The sequence below is a fragment of the Manacus vitellinus genome, unplaced genomic scaffold (assembly GCF_001715985.3).
Source record: "Manacus vitellinus isolate BGI_N305 unplaced genomic scaffold, ASM171598v3 scaffold_0_pilon, whole genome shotgun sequence".
NCBI classification, from domain to species: domain Eukaryota; kingdom Metazoa; phylum Chordata; class Aves; order Passeriformes; family Pipridae; genus Manacus; species Manacus vitellinus.
This window is the reverse complement of record NW_021938789.1, coordinates 50,473,753-50,492,257: the sequence shown is the minus strand read 5'-3', so window position 1 is coordinate 50,492,257 and position 18,505 is coordinate 50,473,753. Positions and strand designations below refer to the sequence as shown.

The 18,505-nt window shown below is 41.8% G+C and overlaps 1 protein-coding gene across 20 annotated transcripts in view; it reads left to right on the top strand.

Annotated features, from left to right (window-relative positions):
• The window catches only part of ADGRL3 (adhesion G protein-coupled receptor L3), a 513,962-nt gene that overhangs the window by 359,971 nt on the left and 135,486 nt on the right, over positions 1-18,505 (top strand). For 19 of the 20 annotated variants that reach the window (XM_018073156.2, XM_018073129.3, XM_029960802.1 and 16 more), the window contains one exon: positions 3,953-4,033. The exons of the other annotated variant lie outside the window; for it this stretch is intronic. In XM_018073156.2, coding sequence (XP_017928645.1) covers positions 3,953-4,033 — 81 coding nt within the window. The remainder of the gene's footprint in view (positions 1-3,952; positions 4,034-18,505) is intronic. 20 annotated transcript variants of the gene reach the window in all.

The window sequence follows — 18,505 nt, the reverse complement described above, 5'->3', positions numbered from 1 at the left end:
ATATTTTGCTCCCAGAACTGTTACTACCAAATATGGGTTTTTTTGATGTTGTCACAGCACATGCACATGGCTGCTATGAAGACAGGCTGTTTGTGGCTACTTGTGTCACACTTACTGTTTGCCCTGTCTCACCTGAGATGGTTTTGATATTTAGGCAGTGTTGGCCAAACCTGAATCCTTGTATTATGATACAAGAAAAGCAGACCAGGACTGATCCACAGTTGTCTTCCAGTATTACCCCTTGTTGCCTGTTGCTCCCCCTGCCCAGCACCTGCCACTGACAGGGAGCCATGGCCATTGGCCATGTCAGTGCCTGGATGTTTCCAACAAGAGGAGTAAGGGAAATGGAGCACAACCTTAGCTAGTACATAAAAAATTGGCAACTTCATCAAATGTTACTTTGATGATTATGTTTGATTGCTGTTTACTTTCTTACCTGGGAGCCGGCTGCGGAAACAGCAGATGGTTATAGGCAGGGTGGGATCTGGAGAAGGCCATGCAAGCTGTTATAATATGAGGCATGGTGAACTTCCCATCAGCAACAGAGACATCTTGACCTCTGGTATTTTATCAGAAGTCTGCTTTTATTTTTCCTAACTAAAAGACAAGGTGCAGTTTTCTTTGGAGAATCCTCAAAATTCAAAAAGGAACTGACACCAGGCATTTCCACTCCAATAAGCACAGGTACCAGGCCAACATTGGTCAGCATATGGGCAGCTCTTCAGATCGAAGAGCAGTCAAACAAATAGGCTAATGGGTTTATAGGTGTGTGTGTGTAGATATGAAACTATGGCAGCTGGAGAGATGGTAAGGGAGGCCAGGTCCCACCTCTTGGTCCTGCACCTTTGTCAGCTCAGACCCAGTGCGCACTAAAAACAGCTGAAGGATTGGAGAGACTGATGTTGAGTGTTTCTGCCTTCTTTTTTTTTTTTTTTTTTTCTGTTAACGGTCTCACATCCCCCTTTTCAAGTGCTTTTCTGCAGCAGCTGGAACTAAAGAGGGGGAGATAGGAGTCATTCATTCCTAGAGCCAGGGCTTGCAGTAGGCATCTGAAAGTGCAAAACTCACTCAAAAGGGACTGGGAGTTGGCCTCACTTGGCAAAACTTGTTCTGTCAGTCTTTGTTATCAACTTGAGCTGCATCAGTATTATCAGTCTCAAAATCTTCATAGGTCCATTAGGTAAAATATTGGTTTTTAATAGAATCAGTGGCAGAACTTGTAATACTGTTAAAACCAGGAGTACTGTGTTCTTGTGTACCAGTCCCATTGCCAAGCCTTGATTCAAACACCTCCCCTTGCCTCCCTTCCCTCAATTCTCTGAGGTCACCACTGCTAATAATAGCAAAACCAAAGCAAAAATGTGATTCTGTTGATTAATAAGAAGATTTGTAAGGTATCCTGATTCTGAATGTATCGCTAGGGACTCAGCAGTGGAGAGCCTTTGTTCCTCAAATGGGAAGACTCTTATGAGTCTGAAGAACACCTGAGCTGGCATTCGGGCCCAGAATATAAATCACAACAATTGTTCGCATTGCTTTATTATAGAGGGAATATTAAAACCCAAAATTTGATTTATTAGCATTGTTGGAAGTGTACAGTCTAACTGAAGTCAAGTTTGGTTTTCTTTTTTTTTTTGGAAGTAACTGTGTTTTGCATCAACAGCAAGTAGATAAAAGCTTTCTGTAACTTGTTTCATTTATCACTAGAGAGCATTTGATACTTCCTCCTTATAAGGTAAAAGCTTTTATAAAACATTAATAAGCTTCCATGGTTATTACTGATTTGTAGTGAATGTCTAAGCAAACTCTTGTAGTCTTTTATATACTGTACATGTATCTTCTTTACTCTTTCTTTACTTTAAGCTTACAGAATCATTCTTTTTTGGTTTTGAGATTACTCGGTCCCAGGAAGACCAAGTGATTAAAAAAAAACCACAAAAGAAGTAAAAAAAAAACAAACAAACAAACCAACCAAAAACAAACCAAACCAAAACCCACATGTTTAACAGTGTGTCCATAGGGCAGAAAAGACCACCAGGCTCCTGGGTTGCACTAGACAGAGCATTACCAGCAGATCAAGGGAGGTGATCCTGCCCCTCTACTCAGTTCTGGTGAGACATATCAGAATGTTGGGTACTGTGCCGGGCTACCCAGTGCAAGAGAAACAGGAACTTACTGCAGCCAGTCCAGCAAAGGGCCACAATGATGATTAAGGGATTGAAGCATCTCTGTGTGGGGAGAGGCTGAGAGAACTGTGACTGTCCTGAACCAGATCATCCAGGTGATCTTACTGGCAAGTATAAATATGTGATGAGGGGAAATAAAGAAGATGGAACCATGCTTCTTAGAGGCAGATAGTGGAAAAGCTTTTCTTTTTTTTTTTTTTTTGATGTGAGGGTGGCCAAGCACTGGTACAGATTGAGCAGAGAGACTGTGGAGTCTCCATCCTTAGAGATACTAAAAATGAGATTGGACACTTGCTATGGGCTCTTGTAGCCCTTGGAATGGATTAGGTGATTTCCAGAGTTCCCTGCCAACCTCAGCTCTTTAACATTTCTGTGGTATCTTTGATGCAGCAAATGCTGAGACTCTTCTACGGTTATAAGGGCACTATCCTGCACATTGAGCAGCTTGGAGTGAGAGCAGATCGTCTGCCTGTTTCTACTGCAGAACCAAGCAGCTATTAAATGATGACTTGTGCACACTAATGACACCAAATGGATTTTTAACATGTAAACGAGAAGAGGAAAGCAGAGTAACTCGTTATTAGCTATGGGTTTGCCTGAAGCAGATTTCCCATGTTAAAGCACTTAAAAGCAAATACAGAATTTATGATGTGTCAGTAGATTTTAAACCTGAATTACGTCCAGTTGCTGTAATGGCTAATAATGCAAATTATCTGAGTCACCCTCAGTGTAAAGCAGTAAATATAATTTGCCCATTCAGACACACTTCTTTTTTTTGTTTTTCCTCTCCCCTTTCCCATTAATATTTTATCTCCCTGAAGAGATGTTTTCCACATATTATGTGCACCAGCATACCGTGCTTGTGGTATTCATGGATGTCATTACAAAGAAGCATGAAGACTGTATCGCTGCTCCACTGCCTGTGATGCTAGCTTGGAAATTGCTTGGAGCAACAACAGCAAGTGTCAACAGGGAGCTGTATTAATTATTTGGAATGTGTCTCATAAGAGGAATCAACTGCTTTTATTGCAGAGCGAATATTACTTGAAACGGGAAGGTTACCCTAACTGTTATCATAATCTATGTGTCATTAACTTTCCATGTTTAGAAAAAGAGATTAACAACCCTGTAAATTGTTACAGTAAATAGATGAATTATAACAAAATGGTTTTATTATAAATAGAAGTTTCTTGATATAGTTACCTTCAAATTGCTGGAGAAGAATTGGGTCTGAGCAACTCTGAAACCGCATGGTGGTGTAGGGAACCAAAAAGGTTCCACTGAGGTGAAAGCAATGCTGAGTTCCAAAAAATGATGTTTGCATCTTCTGCAGGTGGGACAAACTGGTGGAATTGTGCTGCATCCCATGCTTCCTTCAAAAATTGCTGTGACATAGAAATGCTTGCTTCTCTCTTGGAGTAAGATGAACAGATTGAATGGGCTTGTGTGAAATCAGTGGTCTTCTGTAGCATATGGCCTTTCAAGAGAACATGGTGCAACACGTATGTGGTAGTGGTAAAGCAGGTATAACTAAAGTTCAGCAGAGTACCCATGTCTGCAAGGAAAAAGCAGAAGAGATGGGAGCGTTTTCAACTTTTCATCAGATGTCTGCACAACATGGAAGTTCCTTGGGAAAAATGCACAATAGAACAAAATGCTTCAAAACCTGTTTTTAAGCCAGTACCATAAAAATGCTGTGCATTTGATTGTAGCCCTGATAGATCTCTGTAGGAAACAGTGGAACTAAACCACTTATTTGTCCACAGGGCAGGCTCACCATGGGCAGGTTTCCTACATTGCCCCACCGATCCACCTCGATTCGGATCTGGAGAGACCGCCATCCAAGGGTGAGTCAGTGAGACAGCCTCCATTCATGGCATTGTGAACCAGCCATAGGCGTGGGTACATGTCACTCACTTGTTCATAGAACCTCCATTGTAAAGTTATCACCCTCCATCCAAGGACACTCTCAGGGGCAAATTAATTCCTACAAGAGAGATGTATGACAGGCGGCCATGTCCCATATGTCCCATTACATAGCTTTGAACATACCATCACTTCACAAGCTATTTTGCTCTCCCCACTAGTTTACTCTTGCAGGGACAGCATACCTTAGATCCTGCCCTCTGTCCTGCACCTCTCCCTCCTAATGGCAGTACAAAGGCACAGGGAGCTGATGGCAGAATGCAGAAGGGGAGATTTCAGCTGCCCCTTGGATGAGTAAAGGGTACAGAAGGGGTTGTGCAGTGGTCCCAGCCTGGATTCAGTCCTCATCGCTGTTGCTTGAGGTTTTTTCTAGATTCAGTAGAGGATGACTGTAGAGAATGACTCAAATTTTAGGGGAGCTCATTGCCCTTGGGAGTGACGCTAGTAACCAGTATGTATGGAGTAAGTCCAGAATAGCCCTGCTAAGGTAGGTGCCTCTCTTGAATGGCACAAGTAAAGCAATATGAATGTAAGCCCTTGATTTCTCTGCCTCATTTGGAGGATCATCCCCTGGCTGTGCTGTGCTGAGCCCTCGGTGTTTGCCTTTGTGGCCTGGGGAAGAGAGTTTATCCCCAGAGCAAGCATATGTGCTGGTGCAGACTTCTTACACCTCCTTTTGCTCCTTATAGTTAGGTTGTCAATATTCATGTAGGATATCAAAATTACCAGCTTGTTCTTGGAATAGATAATAGCAAAGCTAAAATCAAACAGGAATATGAAGGGATTTCTTGGTCAGCTCCGTAAGTGTATATGAATATCAAACACAGGGAATGTTGCAGAAGAAGAGAAAGGGAGGAAAAGGACAGCCAAAACGTGATAGCATAGAGATGCACTGTAGCTTAGGTTTGTTTTTTTTTCCTTTCTCCCACTCTCCAAAGGGTGCTACAGTGGCAGAAAGGGTACCAAGTTGACCTTTGTAGTGATTGTCATCATTCTGCCACAACACTGTAAGGCTATTGGTGTGTGTCTGTGTCCACACTTGTTTCTCTAACTGCTCTTAATTGAAAAATACAACGTGTTAATGCAAGATTAATCTGGATAGACACACTTGCATTATGGAATATGAAGAAAGCTGTCTTCTCAATCTCACTTTGTTATCCATCTCTAATAATCTGGGAGACAGAAAAACCTTTCTGTTGGTGAATTGCAGCTACAACTGCAAACCCTGTTCCTCCAAATGGCCCAATGGCCTTGTGGGCTAAAGAAAAGCATAGTGTTAGTGCTCTTGGCATGAAAGTCTCCTTCAGTTTTGACTGAGCTTTTCCACCAGCATCCACATAGCTAGGTTCTGTAACTTGATCTTAAATGAACTTGAACTTAAATGTTTACTGAGTTTTTTCCCTTTGTATGTGTGAATGTGTGTTTGCTTAGATGATGCAATAACAAAAACTAAGGAGTTGAGTCTTACTGCACAGCAACCTCAGCATTATCATTCCATAGCAGTTCCTCTTGCATCTCTGCAAGGTGAAACCCCGTGGTGGTGGAACTTGGATGTGAGGATGCCAGATTCGCAGTCTTCTCTCCCAGTCTGGTCTTGCCGTGAGTCAGGCTGGTTGAGTGTAATCTCCTGACAGTCCCCAACCTCTATACAGCTTTGAGTGAACTACCCTGAGATTTGACACATGCATCTGAGATCATCAGCTTCTAAGTCACTTGAAAACCTCCAGTTCTATGGTAAAATTTACTACCTTGCTTTTATAGCAGAGCACTCCAGTAAGGCAGAGACAGTTATGACTTTCCAGGACCTTCTGGCTCTAGCTTGTCATTGATTTGATGAATCAGAGCTTACTTAGAATAGGTCAGTGTAAATCCTTGCCTTGGGGTCTGGAGCAGCCTATGGAAGACTCAAGGATGCTGGAACAGCAGCAGACAAAAAGCTGTGCCTTGCCTTCTCCAAGAGAAAAGAGCTAACGACTAACAAAAACCTTCAGTGATCTGGTGTTCATGAGGGCATAGCTACCTCAGCAAGATAAATGGCAGTGCCACCAGGAGCGGGGCAAAGTGGGTCAGGCAGAACAGTTGCAGTGCTTGCAGAGAAAGTAAAATGGAGCTTTTCCAACACAAACTGCTACGTTAACTACTTTCACCAGGTAGTTAACGTCCACTCCCCTGGTTGACAAATCTTAAAGAAGGAGCTGCTTAGTGTGGAAGGACTCATATTACTGCTGCTGTGCATTGGTAAAAGGGCTTGAATACCCTTGTGTCACTTAATAGGAGAGGGCCAGGGAGGAAGGGATGCCTCTGGAGGCATCAATCTATTAGCTGGTGACTAGGGGCTGTTAAAAATGTGGTAGTTGGTACTGTTTCCTGGGGGAAGAGCAAGGCTTTTCTCTGGCCCTGGCATGTGGGACATGTAGCTTTACTTATTTACCTGCTGCCTCATTTCTAGGCTCAGAATCCAAAATCCATTCGAGTATTGTAATAATATTTTATATTTTAATACTTTTTCTGAGTATGTTAGGCCTACATTTTTTTTGTTTGTTTGGCTGCATTTTCTGACACCTTAGGACATTCTGAGGTCATGTTCCAAGCTTCATCCCATAACCACAGGAGCTGTTTTAAACAAAGAAGTTAAAAATACCTGTCCTGAAGGTCTTGTTGTTCCTTCACAATTCCTGTAGCTGGAACTCTAAAAACAGAGCAGCATTATGACAACCGGCATAAACTACTAATGCTTTTGTCTGCTCCTTTGATGCTCTTCATTTCCCCTCTGCATTCCCCCTCACAGTAAGCTGAACACCAGGAGCAGGTCAATGTTGCACTCAGAGTGGCAAATAGAAGAAGCCACCATACAGTTTTAATTGTAATTAATGGAAATAGAGCCTGGGTAGCGATATAGAAGCATCTTTCCATCCTGTATTATCAAAAAAAATACAGCTTTAGTGCTCCTGTGGGTCTACACAGTTACAATTCTCAGCTGACAGATTTATTTGTAACTGCATCTTCCTTCTCCTTTTTAAAAATTTTATCACTGGTGACATTTACACACATTGTTTATGCATGCAAGGAGTTTCTACCTACCTTTCAGAGTCCTGATGCTAGCAGTGAATAGAGTATGAACTCCAGTAGTTTACTGGCACATCAGTGTCACCGTGCATTACTGGGTAATTGCTCTGAGCCACTGCTCTGTACAACCACACAGTGATGACACTGTACATCACTTAATAGAAATGAAGCTCTGAATCAGCATTTTTCATGAAGATACTTCTTATTCCCCACTCCCTTTTTAATTTGAGGCTGTTTTAGAATTAGTTCCATATATGAAGCACTGTTAGCCATTATTTTTACACCTCCTTGCAGTCCAGGAATCTGGATGTGATTACGTGATTTTTATGCAAGTGTTTACACCTTCTGTGTACAGAATAATTCCAGGTATAGCTGAGACCTTAGGTTGTGATCTCACAGACTGAAGATTAAGCCTGTGTTTCAGAATGGATCACTGGTTACTGACAATAGCAAGGAGTTTCATAGATGAGAGTGACACTGATACTCTGGCTTAGGAAGGGATTTTATGGAATTATCATATATAGTAATAAATTAAATTTAGCATTTGTACTCAAATTCTACCAGGTACTTAAAAAAACAGTAAAGAAGTGAATTAAACTCACAGAGTATGCAAACTAAAACTATTTATAAAGCTGTATAGAAACAGATTTTAGCATATATGTGGAATCATATTAAACATGAAAGGTATGCCTGGCGTTTAAAGCTGGACAGACTGAGAAACTCTCCTCCCATGTTGAGGTGATGTTTTGCAAAGGTGTCCTTTAAAATTGCTATCTTGGAGATTGATGTGCTCGAAGACAGTACATTTCCAAAATATTAACTGATAAGCAAAACTGTGTATTGGTCCCCAGTTCCCAAAATAAATAACAAATGAAGGAGGCACAGAAAGTTCTACCCCTTCTGTGTAGATTTCACTAGCCAGGGAGGTTATTTTGGCCCCATTTAAGGCACTGTGGGAGATTTTCCTGTAAACCTCAGTTATTAGGTTCATCTTCCATAAACACAGAATCTGGCCCTACTCCTTAGACAGCATGTCAGGGAGGCAGAGAGGTTTTGCTGGCCCTTGATTCTCCATCTTAGTGACATGTTCCTTTGTGCTTTCTTTCTTCAAAACTGGATCCATTCTGCTATTTTTCTCCCCCTTTGCATTTACAGTGTCTGAGGGAGAATCATTCCTGAACATTAGCAGCACTGTTAAATCTTATTACCAAAAATAGAGTAGGTTTTTGTAAGTATGCGTTCTGGATCTTTTTTTTTTCCCCTCCCAGAGGTCCCAGAGAGGGTCGATGGCTTTGCAGATGATATAGGAGATCTGACAGCTGGGCTTATTGCACAGCCCCAGTCCTCCTTCCCAGGTCCAGAGAAAGGGGAGTGCTGGGCAGCGAGGCCCAGTGGCACTCCTTGCCTTAATTCAAGCTGACACACAGGGTCACGTATCCCGTGCTCGACAGGCCCTGAGACACTAGCTTGCCTGCCTCTCCCTCCCCAGATTCAGTGCTATGAGAGAGGTGCTGCACAGGAGTTTCTGCTCCAAGTTCATGTTGGACAGGATCATCCTTATTTCCGGGCTGGGGAAGGCATTTTTCAGCTCAAGAGTCCTTTACACTGCCCCTCTGCTGCTCTCTGAGATCCAGCTTTTACTCACCCTGTTCCTTCCCTTTAGAGTTAGTTACAGCTTTGTGTTTCCAGCTCCTTAAGGCAATATTATTTTCCTGATGTCCTTCATGTGGAAGAGTCCAGGGGAGAGACTAATTCAATACCTTTAAGTAAAAAGGATCATGCACTGGATGCTATTTGTGGTCTCCTGTGGTCAGGACCCTTTTCCGTTTTTCCCTGGGAAAAATGCAATTCTGGGATGCTATATAGTGTCCTACTCTTCCTTGGTCACATGCAGGGTTTTCTTCTTTGCTTTTGCTCAGCCTTTTCTTCAAGGATAACATCTCAACGCTTCTTTTTGGCTGCCCTGAGCCCACCAGAGGATCTCACTCACTCCAACATGGGGTGTACATGCTCATTGCAGCAAGCCAGCAACATGCTGTCATCTCATGTGACTTTTCTGGCAAGGAGGGTATAAGAGGCATGCAGGTAACTGGTATTGAATGGGATACCAGTTGGATGGGAGATGACTGTTCACGATACCTACATGGTCAGTGTAAAGGTTTTGCAATGACTACAAGCTTCACATATACAGTGAATTTGAAGCTACCTTGCTTTGAAGAGGTCCATACAGATTTGTTTGCTGGGTTCCTTTACTGTTTGTCTACTTCTTATTTGAGTTCTGTATTTTTTTGTGATGAGTCTTCAAACGGCTCAGCGTTGCGGCAGGTTGGGGTTTTGGGTGGTGTGGTAGATGCAGATACAGGAATGTATTGCCAGGTGTGGAGTTTGTTTGAGTCGTGAAGCTGGTGGAGGTGTGGGTGAGCTCTAATGTGAGGATGCAATGCTATTCTCAGTTTTATCCAGAGCTCTCTGAAAATCTCTCATTGTGACTCAGATATGTTCCAAAATGTCCACCCTTCTGGACTACACTGATTCCCTGAAGCAGGCAGCTGCTTTGAACATGGGCCATGCTCTGCATTTATTAATTCCTCATTAGGCATTATGGGTGGTGATAACCAGTATCATGACCAGAGTAACCAGAGCTCCTGGAAATCTTGCAGCCAACTCATAGTCCTCCTGTTTGCTTGTTACTATCAGCGAGGTCCCACTTTATGTCCTGTAGGTATTCTCAGTCAGAAAGAGTTAATTGCGTGCCTTTCGCAGTTTTTGTTTTTACTGTGGTGTTGAACTGTTGCTCTTATTTCTTTGGAATGTGTGTTTTCACTGCAGAGGAGCACCTCGGGGCATTGCTGTTTATTTATAAGATAACAGCCTTTGCTCTAGCAGAAAGCTGGAGCTAACGAAGTCTCTCAAGGAGTGCTAAATCCTGTATGCTGGTGGAAACTGTTCAAAGTATTTACACTTGAAAATATTTAAGAATTGGGGAGGGGAGGGGGGGAAGGGGAGGAACAGTCTGAGTGATATTTAACACCTTTTTCATTATTCCTAGCCAACTGAAAAAAAGAAAGAAAAGGCACTTTTTAAGTAGCTTTTTTCACCAGCTAGCTGCTGCCTTGTAAAGGAGTTTTGCTATGGAGATCAACATGAACAGTGATTTAAAGATGCCTTGAAATGTTATTCTTTGTAGGCTGTTTGAAGCTACCATATGACCTGATAAGCTCAAAATGGACAAAGACATGCACCCAGGAGATTCTTTTGACAGTGGGTTTCATTTTCCGCTGTACTGAGTTTTGCCACTCGGCATCAGTGGAGAAAGTTTTCACCCACCTGACAGTGGCAACAGCTGGAAAGTAGAGTCAGCTATGGTGGTGCACCCTCAAGCATCACTAATCTAAAGTGAATGTCCTATTACCAGCTTGAAAAAAAGCCGTTGAACCAGTTCAATGTGGAAAAAAGAGCGCAGTGCTGCATACAGCATGAGACCCTTCTCGAACTTTTCTTTTTTTCCCCTTTTCTGCCAGACTAATTTTTGGCTACACTTCCCTTTTTGAAATATTTATAGGGCAAATAACTGTTTTAAATGAGCAGATGGGGGAGACATAAGACAAGCTGTTAAATTAATAAACATGTGTGGTGCTTTATCAGTAAGGGAGCCCATTTTGGCATTTCTTCTGGATGATTTGTACGGCCTATCACCATTGCACCTGGTGCAGGGACAAGAAATGGGCACTTAATAACTAAACAATGTGCAAACTCCTTCCATTATAACTTCATTATGTCAGATATAATCATCTATAACTAGATGTCAAATACATAATTTATGTCCAGCTCCCCTGTGGAATAGTGGGCATATGAATGAATGGCCCCATTAATGGGAAGGAGCTTTTACTGTAACTTTTCCCCTCCTGGTACATAGTCCATTTTGTCATCTGGTATTAATTCTGAATAATTTCAGGGCTACAGAAAAATGCCTGTTATATTTATATTTGTGTAATGGGAGAAGATGGCAAATAAATCATATGAGAGATCAAATTTCAGGTTCAGTGATTTCCTAAGCCATACGCCCGTGTAAAAGAGATTGGTCTGCAATGCTTTGATTGAGAGGCATAACAGACCTTCATTTTACCCATCCAGAGATGTTAAAAAGGTGCATGATGTGGGGTGGCACTTCCTATGGGAACCCTCTGCCACAAGCAGCTTAGCGCCTGGAAAGCCTTGGTCTGCCACTGCAGTTGTCTGCTTGCATCCTTTGCTGGATGTTGTGTCTTCTGTCACATTGTGTCGTATGGAGCCTGTTTATAGAAGTGCTCCATGACATAAGTGAAATGTGTCATCATCACCTGGCAGGACACGACAACCATGTTTTTCTAGAGGAGTCGTCTGGGTGTGTTGAAGTTCGACAGCAGTTGTCTAGTGGAGGGCTTGTGTATATTCACAAATAGGTACAAATTTGAGGGATCAGGTTGGCGTAGGATCCTTTATGAAATGCCTTTTATACATTTTTTTAGTATATGGCCTTGTTTGGGGGGGTTAAAACCCTGGTGGGGAGCAACTCTACTGTAAATCTGGGAAGACAGTTTGTTAGCACTACAGGTAGGAAGCCATCTCTGATATAACACTACTGGTATATTATCGGTATTTTGTTACTTTGTGAGAAAACATGTTTTATTCTGCTGCAACTACAGGGGGTAGTATTTGTGTTATTCTTCCTCAGTTATAAACCTGGATGAAAAATTATCCAGTTAACACCATTTATAATAGTAGATAACTTCTTAGTGTCTGATAGAGTTTCCTGTTGCCGGTACGCAGTGATTTTAACACTAGATTATGAATGATATATTTACCTAACAGAATATTAACCTTTCCTTGTCTTGTGATGTGGATTTCCGAGTGGCACGCGTGCTAAAATATTTGCCGTGCTAGAACGTCCTGGTTACATCTATACCATCTTCTTCTGGGAAATGTTAATTCTTTTCATTCTTTTTATGATAGTTTTTTCAGTTAGTTCTTTTCATCAGTCCTCCTAATTAGAGGGGGAGGGCGTTTGAAAGGGCCAGTTTAATCTGGCAAGTTGAATCTGGCAAATAACAAACGTTTATGAGGACTGGTACCACAGCCAGGGGTTTGGCTACTCAGACCATGGGATTCACTTTGAGAACCATGAGTCAATGAGCAAGGTTACCGTGCTCTCGTTGATGCTCGTCAGCAGTGCATGTCTCAAAAGGCAGGCAGATGATCTCCCATACAAGCAAATCATGTTAGGCTCAAACACGCTACTGTTGACAGCACTGAGTCGAAGAGTTTTGTGTTCATTTGACGGCTCTTCAGTTGTGCACTGAGATTTTCTGTAGGTAAGCAGGTTTTTTTACAGCACTTGGCTCTTGGAATAATTTTTGGTTTGATCGGAAATTGTTGGAAATGGGAGATTTCCACCAGAGACAGTGATCTGATATGATGCTTTCTAAAATGTCTGGATTTGGAGCCTGTTTTGGCCCCTGAATTCCCTTAAAATGGATTGTTGAATTTTGATTCTTTCCTTTGTGTGTTGTTTGTTGCAAGGAATTCTAGTGATATAATATAATCCATTCAGACAGAATTTTATACCTGTGAATTGTGTACCTCACTCCTGAAAAATGTGTTTGGAAATCCCAGCCTTAATAAATGCATACTAAATTCTGATTTGCTGATAAACATTATGGAACCCCTTGCTAACATTATAACTTGGCTCCCTCATAAGAGGGCCTCATGCTTTAAGACTTTCATCCAAGTAAATTTGGCTTGGTAAAACTGCAGTGTTTGCTCAGAAGACAAGGGCTGCTATCCTCTGGCTCCAAATGGTTTGTTACTGCCTTTGAATTGGCTTGATGTAGTTCATTCTCCCTGAAAACTCGCAAGAAGCAGTATTTGAAAGATCTTATTGCCTTTAAGAAGATATATTAAGGTTGATTAAATGTAATTATAAGGGTTAGAGGGCCAGTATGCATGAATGTGCAGCAGCCATGGGACTGTTGCCCAAGGAACTTTCAGGGATGGAGAGAAACAGCTGGGCTTGAGGCAAGGAGGAGGCTTTGCCCTTACCCAGCCAGGGATGCTGGGTTCTTTGCAGATAGGTACAAGGGAAGTCTTATAGAGGGCTCTGGATTAAGCATACTAATTTGTAACTATGTTTCCCTGCAACTGGGTTTTTTTGAGAAAATTACTTGAGCTTTCTTTATTAAAAACTGACCACAGCTGTAGATGCTCTCATGGCAGTCTCCCCTTTAGATTTTCTGTAAGTCCTGGTTTCATCTTTATCTCATTATGAGCATTGCTTTCCACAGATATGTGTGTGTCTCTATTATGCCCACAAATGTAGTAGTAGATGTGCAGCAAAATAATACTGTTACTGAGTAAACAATTACATTTCATTTTCTGGAATAAGAGAATGTGTACCCATAAATCTTTTTCTAAATAATCTGTACTGGAGAGTAAAAAGAAGATGAGATTTCTAAATTCATGAAGACCCTTCACAGTGGAATCCTGCGTGCCACTGAAGTGTAACAAGCTTGCACTTATTTTATTGTGCTTCTAGATCAAGCTGCATTATTATGGGCTGCATTCCCCTGACACTATAGCTGTTGCTAAGGAAGAGGTACATTATGTTAATAGTTCGTGATCATAACTGTGCAAGCTGGGTTATGTGTGTTGAAGAAGTTGGGTGGGGGGGAAATGAAGTTTAATGCACCATTTTGATTGGAGCCTCCTCAGATTGTTGCTCACATTTAGTAAGCTTTTACTTTTGCTCACAAAAGTAAGCTTGGATTTGAGAAGAATTCACACAGAAAATGGGAGAAAATCAAACAATAGAAAGAATTTGTTCACTGAACTTTAAAATTTCTCAGCAGTAAGAATCTGGAACCATTGCTGCTAAGGAGGAATCTGGGAGAAGCAAACTGAATGCTTTTACCAGACACATTCACTGAAGAATTTCTTAGCTTTCTCATGCCTTTATGTGTCTCAATCATGTAAACAGAACATTCATCCTTAATTGCTATTTCCTGACCATTTCCAGTGCTGGTGTCTATTATGTGATTTTAGTACCTTCTCATTCATTTAGGTTGATTCACTAAGAGCGTACAATCAAATAGTGGCCAGCACCATACACAGAGTAAAATGGCAAATGATGCATTAGATTCAGGGTATAGAGTCAAAGAAAAGGCCAGGATCACGAGCAAGATACTGATGTTCGTGCTGCTTATTTTAAAAAATACACTCTACAGACTGTATTGATGAGCATTATAAAAATGTTTACACAACAAGTAAAATAAACAAGGAAGGATCTTGGCATTCCTCCTAAAGGAATGTTCTGAACTGAGTTTCCCCTTTCAAAACTGTTTTCTCATTAATACTGCTGCCAAGGCATGAAGCAATCAGGACTGGATGGGTAGGAGCTCATCTCATTTCTGCTCTGCCTTGCGCCTAACTGATTCAGCCAGGACAGTGTCCCAGGAATATCCAGGATTATCATAGTCATAGCACCCCAGAATAGATAATTTTTGCCTTGTAGTACTGCCTCTCGCAGTTTCAAACATGCAGTGCACCGGAGCTGGGTTTGCACCTGGATCAGGTATGGTGAGGCTTATCCTCTCTTAATCTCATGTCCTAAATCATGGCATGGTGAGCAAGCAGTCCACCCAGTTGAGGTCAGTCGTGTTTGCCAGAGCCTCAGCAAGCAACAGTCCTTAAGTAGGGCTGGGAAACCCATTGGAGGCTTGGCAACATCCTAATCCCATTAGTAATTTTTAACATCAACTTCAGACTCTGACCCTGCCATGGTGAGCAGAGCTACTTTTCCTCCTCCTTCTCTACCTTCCCTCCTCACTGTTCTTTTTTCTCAAACCTTGTACAGTGGGTTCTGTGACCCTTAACAAGGCTTTAGGGAAGTTAATATTACATTTTCCCAGTCAAGGCTGTAATAATTTATGTTATACCTTGTTGCATGCACCTGACCATAAAATCTTCCTAGAAGCTGAGCTGCCTGGCCTGGGAAGTGTCACTTGCTTGGGCAAATTAAATATAGTGTGAAACAAGAGCAGGATGGAGGGGTGGGAGGAAAGGAGTAGTCCCCTGGGAGGCAGTGGGTACTTCATACTGGAGGTATGCGTTGCAAAGAAGGAAATGGGAAGAATAAAGAACTAGAACAGGGATTGGAGATGAGGTCAGTGGGAGAGAAGTACCAGAGGGTAAAAACAGATGGCATGGTTTGGGCAGAGAGGATGGGCAGAGAGGCCATGTTGGACAAGCCACACAGCTTAGAGTAGAGAAAGGCAAGATAAGATGGAAAGGATGGGATGGAAAAAATGGGTTTTTTAAAGGATGTTTTTATGTAATGTATAGAGAGATTTAAAATCCTTTAGCTTTGGACAATTGAGACTTTCACTGCCTCCAGCAACTATGCACAGACTAATCACGTAACATTTATATTCCTGGTTTCCCACCCCAGGCACCTATTTCTATCTGCTTGCTTCTCTCCAGCTTTTGCTCTGAGCTGCTGCAATTTAACAGCAAAAATCCAGATATTTCCTTCATCATCATTAACCACTCCTACACTTGTCCTCTGGGCAGTAATAGAGCTCAACCTAAATGTCAGGAGCAGCTCAGTGTGCTCATCCATTTTTGGAATCTGTTGAAGTCTCCTTCTCAGCCTGGCCACCCAGATCTTCAGCTCCTGTCCCTTTCAGATTGGCATAGCTCTGCCTGCTGGCTCCCAAGACCATGGGCAGGGATATTCAAAGTCCTTGGCCTCTCCATAATTCGCCCATGGTTTTAAAAAGTGTGTGCCCCCATATGGCCTAAGGTTTGTGCTTATCTTCAGAGCACATTGCTTCTCCACATTGTGTTTGGTAAAATAAACATGGCTTGGTGTAGATATTTCGCATATAAGCTGACAGGGTTGACATTGTGAGTATTTTGCAATCATTTGTTTAATTAGCTGAAGCTCTCTAGGGAGAAGTATATGAAATGGCATACTCCCAAAGTCTAATTTAAATCTGTTTTGCTTTTTTTTTGATTATTTTTTGATGGAGGGCTTGTAATGCAAAGCATTAAAAAAGGTAGTAGTGAATGGAAAGCAACAAAAAGCCTTTGTTAATGGGCAGTACCTCAGTAACAAATTTGTGCAAATACAGAAAGGAAATTACATTGAGTAAAATGACCTACAAGAGGAAAAAATGGAATTAAATCTGTGCAGCTGTCTTGTCTTTCTTCTTCCTTTTTTTTTTTTTTTAAACATGTACTTCCCTTCTGTTTTCTTTTAGTGCAATGCTTAATTAGTCTTCTCCTTTGTTTGGAGGTTAATTCCTTTTCTAATCTACAGCTATTTTTACAAAGGTGTTCATTACGGGAGCGAACAAAGGCTGGAGACAAGAGAGTGGCAAGTGTTGAGCCTCGTTTAGTGGAAAGGAATTTTTTGCTCACAGCGAAATCTCGAGGCCCTGCTTTCAGATGCAGTGCTTCTCTGTCAACTCTCCTCTGCTTCCTGCTTTAAGTGAAAGGGTTCCTGGGAGAGAGCTGAAGTTTGCTGTAGCACCAGGGCTGCGGTGTGCTTTTCTCCTCACTTAATGCTCTTAATGCCCTTTGTGCTCAGCAGACCCTTAAAATCCTACCTGACTATACATAGAGACCACTGGTTTCTGTTTTGATGCTTACTTGCTCATTGAAATAACTGAGAAATTAAAATCCTAAATATTTAAAGAGATCTGATTTAAAGTGATATTTTCGAATCCCTATGGAGCAGTGAGCTCCTGCACTCGTGTGCCCCCATCACTCAAGGTAGGCTCTCCTGCTTGCTGGCATCACAGTGGCCGGAGTACCTGAAGTCTCTGGTTTAGCTGTAGTGTTTGTAGAACATGCAGACCACACATTAATCATATAAAAGTATTTATATTGCAAGAAACTAGTGTAGCAACACTGAAATTTGCTGTTGAGCTGCAGCTCTGGGGAGCTGGTAGCAATGGTGGAGTAGGGGCCAGCTCAGCACAGGGTCAGTCTGTCTCTCTTTGTCATGATTGTCCTGGCAAATGAAAGCGAACATAGGAGCAAGACCCAAAACAGCTTTTAGAGCAATAACGCCTGTGATTCCCAAAGGAATGACAGAATGCCCCAATTGTTAAAAGCAGGACCCCTCTTACTCAGCATAGTCCTGTTAGGATCAATGTGGCCGGCCATATCTCCAGCCGTTGCTCTGCCCGCACAGTCCTTCACCTTCCTGTGGTATTAATAAAGGCTTGCTCCTTCCCATCAATGGTGAAAGCTGGGCATGACCTGGGAGCCATTGCTTGTCATTAGAAGACCAGATTTTATCATTACGTTTCCTCATGCTGGTTATGATTAGTAACTTCATGCACTCACACATGCATCTAGTTTCTGTAGAAAGAGATTTTTTAACTGTGGCATCCACTAACTTTGTGACTGTTTATTTCACATACTATTCTGAGAAATGGAAAATGGTCTTTTTGTTTCTGTAGAAGCTCTAGGAAAGAGGGTAAAGAGGAAAGGCAATTGTAGAGCTGGTCGATTATTGCTGCCACAGTATAATTAATGTGCAAATATTTCCAGAATCAGCAGCCAATGACAGAAATACATGTCCTCTCCTTTTCACACAGAAGAGAAATGTAATTATACTTTAAAATACTTTTTGTTTGTTGTGCTTTCTAGGAACCATTGTTGATAACCTGCACACATGGGTAAAACACTTTGCACTTTTTGACATTTTTTTTTTTTCTGGAAGAATTGTCAAGATTAGAAATGGCACAAATGGCTGAAGAAGTATTGACTTTTGTAATCAGTAGCTAGCAAAATTAACATCTTCCTTCTGTTCTCTTTGCACAGGCAATTACAAATTAGATCCAGAAAACATGCTCCCAGAGGTGTGGTTTTGGTTTTCAAAAGAATGCTGACACGGGAAGGAACGAAAACATGTTAGTACGGAGTATTTTACCCCTATTTGTAGAGGGCTCAAAGCTACAAGTTTTACAAAAATTTAACAATTTGGAGAAAAAAAGAAGAAAAATGTGGGAGGAAAGGCAACACAGGAGAAAGCAAAAAGCTGTGTGAACAGCTAATTAGTACAGATTGCATTCACTTGTGCAAGAGGTGCTGGGAAAATACCAAGCATGTTACATGAGTAGGGAGGATGGAGGAACGGAGGTGCGTGCCGAGCAAGGTAGGTTCTGCCATCCACAAGAACTGTGTCTTTGAGCATTTCCAAACACAAAGGTTGCTTTTCTGAGGTGACTTTCCCATCCAAAGTGCTTTCTCAGCTGCTTTAAGAGATAGCAGTGCCTGTC